The sequence below is a fragment of the Heteronotia binoei genome, chromosome 7, assembly GCF_032191835.1.
Source record: "Heteronotia binoei isolate CCM8104 ecotype False Entrance Well chromosome 7, APGP_CSIRO_Hbin_v1, whole genome shotgun sequence".
Classification (NCBI taxonomy): Eukaryota; Metazoa; Chordata; class Lepidosauria; order Squamata; family Gekkonidae; genus Heteronotia; species Heteronotia binoei.
Window position 1 is genome coordinate 54,011,028 of NC_083229.1, and position 5,661 is coordinate 54,016,688.

General features: G+C 54.5%; 1 protein-coding gene across 1 annotated transcript; it reads right to left on the reverse strand.

Moving 5' to 3' along the window:
- Positions 1-281: 281 nt before the first annotated feature.
- Positions 282-5,219, reverse strand: LOC132575519 (uncharacterized). The gene is made up of 2 exons (XM_060244334.1): positions 4,137-5,219; positions 282-3,836 (listed from the first exon to the last, which is right to left on the reverse strand). The coding sequence occupies exons 1-2, from the start codon at positions 5,217-5,219 to the stop codon at positions 282-284; spliced, it is 4,638 nt and encodes a 1,545-aa protein (XP_060100317.1).
- Positions 5,220-5,661: the final 442 nt, after the last annotated feature.

The following is a 5,661-nucleotide window of genomic DNA, read 5'->3' on the forward strand; positions in this document are numbered from 1 at the left end:
TCGTTTCAGATAAGGGTAAAATACGAGGAACAGGATTACCAGGACTGCTATGGCAAGCAAAACAGCTAATACTACACTCGCCTCAGGGGTAGCCTCTAGCTCAAACATGTATATACACAGATCTTCGCCGCACTTCGGCCGACGCTCCGTGATGGCTCTTCTCCCGCGCGTAGAGCAGTCAGCTCCTGTGTGACTGCAGCGGAGGGTCGTCTCCGGTGCCTGTGGAATCCTGCTCTTTCCGGTAAGCAAGGATTCCAGAGGGAGTTGCCTGTGGAACCCCACTACTTCCGGTGAGTGAGGTCCAGAGGGCGGTTTCTTCTTGTGAGCTTCAGTCGCAACCCGTCCCCGGGAGCCGGCTGCACCTGCCAGTCAGTGGCCGCTCGCTTCAAGTGTGTCCAATGGATCCACCTGGGCAGTCCTTGGACTTTAACTGCAGTTGGGGTAGAAAGCAAGACAGTGAACGGGCCTTTCCACCGTGGCTGGAGCGGCTGGGTTCTCCAAATCTTTACCCACACGGAGTCCCCGGGTTGGAACGGGTGGACCGGATTGTGGACCTGCAAAGGGAGAGTCTCTAACACATATTTAGATACATCATTCATTGCTTTCCCCAATGACTGTATCTCTTGGAACCAAACAAGATTCCCAATTTGGGCCGGGTCACCTTTTATCCCTTTTACAATAGGTGGTGGTCTACCAAAGACCACTTCATATGGGCTAACCTTTAGCCCTTTCTTAGGCATGCAATGCAATCTGAACAAGGCAATGGGCAATGCGTCTGGCCATTTCAGACTAGTCTCCTGACACAATTTTGAAAGCTGAGCTTTTATAGACCTGTTTGCCCGCTCACATTTTCCTGAAGACTGCGGTCTATAGGCTGCGTGCAGCTTCCAGTTAATGTGCAACACCCGTGACACCTCCTGTACAATTTTATGGACAAATGCCGGTCCGTTATCGGAGGAAATTGTTATTGGGAGACCCCAGAAGGGGAGTATGCTCTTTAATAAATGTTTCACTACCTCTGAGGCCTTTTCCGTTCTTGTCGGAAAAGCTTCAATCCAATTAGAGTAGGTACACACAAACACAAGTAAATATCTCCAACAGCCCGCTCGAGGCATTTCTGTAAAATCAGTGATAATAGACTCAAAGGGGGTTGTCCCTATGTGCTGGATACCTGGGGGACGATTTGGACCCTGTCGTGGGTTGTTTTGGGCACAAGAAACACAACGAAGGGCAGCTTTCTCACACAGGCTATGCAATTTTGCAATATACACCTGCCTATCTAATAATTCTGCCAACGCAGTTTTCCCAAAATGAGTTCCATCATGTGCTTGTAGCACAAGGGGCCATGCGAGGGAATCAGGAACAACCAGCCTATTATCGGGTAGCTGAATCCACCCTTGTACTCGGGTTTTGGAAGCCCCTTGGGCCTCAGCCCACGCTTCCTCAGCCTTGCTATATCGGGGGCACCATTCAGACAATTTAACCTGGAACACGGGGTAAGCAGACGCATCTCGCTCCTGCTCAACACCTTGGGTCGCTGCCCATTTAGCAGCTTCATCGGCTTTCCGATTTCCCATACTTACGGGACTAAGGGGTTTTTGATGAGCCCGGCAGTGCATTACGGCGACCTTGCGTGGGGCCCAAACGGCCTCTAATAGTTTTAGAATTTCCGGCCCGTACCGGATGGCCTTCCCTGCAGCATTTATAAGTCCTTTCTCCTTATACAATGCTCCATGGGCGTGCAAAGTCAAAAAGGCATACTTGGAATCGGTGTAGATATTCGCAGTCACTCCTTCTGCCAGTTCCAAGGCACGGGTCAGGGCAATCAATTCGGCCTTCTGGGCAGATGTTCCTGGCGGCAAGGGTCGTGCTTCCACAGTTTTCTGGCATGTGACGACCGCGTAGCCAGCATAACGATGCTCGCCCTGCACGAAACTGCTTCCATCTTTATAGTATTCGACATCTGGGTCGGAGAAGGGGGTGTCCGTCAAGTCAGGACGGCTGGAGTAGATCTCATCCATGGTCTGGATGCAGTCATGCTCAATAGGTTGGTCACTGATAGGCAGCAAAGATGCGGGGTTCAGAGCTCCCGTGACAGTCAAGCGAATTCGCGGGTTCTCACACATCATGGCCTGGTACTTCGTCATCCGACTGTTTGTGAACCAATAGTTACCCTTATAGTCCATCAGGGTCAGGACGGCGTGGGGCACCTGCACTTCGAGCTCGTGCCCTAAGGTCAGCTTGTCGGCTACCTTGATGAGTTCTGCAGTCGCAGCAACGGCTCGGATGCAGCTTGGCCACCCTTTAGCGACTGAGTCCAGTTGCTTTGAGAGGTAGGCGACAGGGCGCTGCCAGGAGCCCAGAGCTTGAGTCAGCACACCAATCGCCACTCCCTGCCGTTCATGAACGAAAAGGGTAAAAGGCTTTTCCACATCGGGCAGCCCTAATGCAGGGGCTTCCATCAACAGCCGTTTCAGCTCTTGAAAAGCGTTTTTCTGCTCAGCAGTCCACAGGAATGGGTCTCGCTCCCCTCCTTTAGTAGCTTCGTACAGGGGCTTGGCAATCAAGGCAAAATTTGGGATCCAAACTCGACAGAACCCTGCTGCCCCCAGGAACTCCCGAACCTGACGTCTGGACGTGGGCTCTGGCAGGGCGCAAACAGCCTCTTTCCTTTCACGGCCCAATGTGCGAGTTCCCTGGGATACGTGGAACCCTAAATACCGCACTTGGGCTTGGCACAGCTGCGCCTTTTTCCTTGACACCTTATACCCTGCCTTCCACAACAAGTCCAAAAGTTCGAGGGTCGCCTGGTAGCAGCGCTCCTGTCCTTGGGCAGCTATTAATAAGTCATCAGCATACTGAATTAGGACACACTCACCCGGGACGGCGTCGAAGTCCCGCAGGTCTTGTGCTAATGCATTGGAGAAAAGAGTAGGGCTGTTTTTAAAACCTTGGGGAAGGCGCGTCCAAGTGTACTGGAGCTTTCTTCCAGTGCTTTGCTCCTGCCATTGGAACGCAAATATAGGCTGACTCACAGGGGCAATTCGCAGGCAAAAGAACGCATCTTTGAGATCCAAGACTGAGAAATAGTCCGCCTGTTGTGGTACCAACCCCAACAAGACATAGGGGTTCGGCACTACCGGGTGCAAGGTCACAGTCTTTTTGTTTACTGCGCGTAAATCCTGGCATGGCCTAAACTCGCCTGTTCCAGGCTTTTGAACTGGGAGCAGTGGGGTGTTCCAAGGGCTCTGGCACTCTTTGAGGATGCCATATTTCAATAGTCTGTCCAAATGTTTTTGAATGCCTTCTATGGCTTTCCAAGGGATGGGGTACTGCCGCAGACGAACAGGCTGCACACCTGGCTGAAGTTCAATAATGATTGGAGCATGGTGGCGGGCCAAGCCCGGTGGATTGTCTTCCGCCCACACCCCAGGGACAACGGAGGCCCATTGATCTATGAGACTTTTCTCTGGGGGTCCCTGGAAGAGTCGCCACTCCTCTTCCAAAGGGCAAGTGAGCACAAGAACACCGGCGGGCTTAGCCCGGAACTCTACACTGGCTTGGCCATCTTCTTCGAAATAGATGGCTGCTCTTAATTTGGATAGGAGGTCGCGACCCAACAGAGGGAGAGGGCACTCAGGAACATATAAGAACCTGTGTTGGACCAAATGTGTTCCCAAATCACAAATACGTTCTTGGAGGAAAGGTCTTGGGCCGGTTTTTCCAGTGGCTCCCGCAATGGGCATAGTCTGTCTGGTGGTGGGGGCCACCTGTGTATTTACGACTGAAAATTCAGCGCCGGTATCAATCATGAACGATAGCTCACGGCCCCCCACCTTGGTTTTGACCATGGGCTCCCCGGGGCCAAGTGATAGGGAACCCGGTCTGTCCTATTCGTCCCATGGGTCCTGGAGTCCCATAGCAGCCAGGCCTATGAAATCCATGTCTCCCATGGGTCCTCTTTGGTCGTAGCGGGGTCCCCTCTCCCGCCCCCTCAAGGGCTGCATTCCCCCGCGGCCTCTTCCTCTATCCCCAGAAACGGGAGGGGCAGCTAGGCTTCGGTGCGGGCAAGAATTTCGCCAATGTCCAATTTCGTGGCAAAAACTGCATTCATTTCGTGCCAACGGTGGCCTCACAGCTCCTGTCCTTTGGGGTCCCCTCTGGGGCACCGCGGGAGCTCTCCCACCGCCTTGGTTCCTATTCCGCTCCCCTATGGCCGCAGCAAGCAGGGCGGCCTTCATTTTCATCTTTTTATCTTCTGCCTTTTTAACTTCCTGCTCCCGATTCACAAACACCTTTTGGGCAATTTCTAGCAACTGAGTAATATTCATGCCTGCAAACCCTTCCTGCTTCTGCAGCTTTCGCTTTATGTCTGACGCGGCCTGGCTTACAAACGCACAGTTTACCATCCGCTGATTCTCAGCTGCTTCGGGGTCAAAGGGCGAATACAAGCGGTAGGCCTCATACAATCGCTCAAGGAAGGCTCCGGGAGCCTTGTCTGGCTTCTGCAAGACCTCACCGATTTTACTCATGTTGGTGGCCTTTTTAGCTGCCTCCTGCATTCCAGCTATGAGGTAACCTCTATAAGCTCTTAAGAGCCTCATATGATCGGTGTTGTTTGCGTCCCACCCAGGGTCAGCGTCGGGGAAACTCTCGGCCAACCATTGGGCAGGGTTAGCCTCCCCAGCCGGGGTGGCTTCCTCAGCCTTCTTTTTGGCTGCTCTAAAAATACGCTGACGCTCTTCAGTCGTGAAAAGAGTCAAGAAAAGTTGCTGGCAGTCCAAGAACGTTGGGCTATGAGTCCCCATTATGCTAGTCAGGAGATTTGTAAGAGCTTCTGGCTTCTCGGTGTAGGAGGCCGTATGAGTTTTCCAATTTAAAAGGTCGGCAGAAGAGAAGGGAGTGTAAAGATAGCGGCTCTGACCTCCCTGCACCTGGTTGCCCGGTCCCAAAAACTGAGGTGTCTGGACCTGCCGCAGCGGCATTACTTGGGCCGCCGGGGTGCTTGGAGAGGCGCTAGGGCTGGGCAGGGCCGCTGTGCTCCCTGTGGGAGCACCTTCCTCGTCTTCAGCCGCCTGGGTCTTAACCCGAATTGCACTGCCGGGGGTACGCACAAATTGCTGCAGGGGAGAACCGGGAGGGGGCAGACTGGCGACGGCGGGGGACGCGGGGCAACCCGGGAAAGAACCTCTCCTGGCTTCCATTCTCCTGTCAACCATCTCAGCCAGGGAAGGACTCCACCACGGGAACTCCCCCCCCCATGGCGTTGAACCCGAGGCTGCCGGCACCTGGGACCTTGTGATCATACGATGCTGCCTCACCCCTGCCGCCGCCGGCGTGCCCACCACTGGGGCCGGCACCGCGGGCGGAGTCGCCTGAACGGGGGCGCGCGTTCCCCCTCCCGCAGCACCCACATGCCGAACCGTCGGCAGGGGCGGCGCGGGTGGAGGCGCGGGAACATAAGGGGGAGGCCACTCGAAGTCGAGTGCCTCCATGCCCCCCTCCAAGCTGGGGTATATTGGCTTTGACTGGGACCGCACCAACGACCTCTGAGGGTCGCACACTTCTGTTTTACAGGGGTAGGAAGCCTTCCCAAGGTCGGGTGCGCTGCCAGCCCTCTGAGGGCGGCAGCCGCTTTTTGTCCTCTGAGGCCGCTCTTGC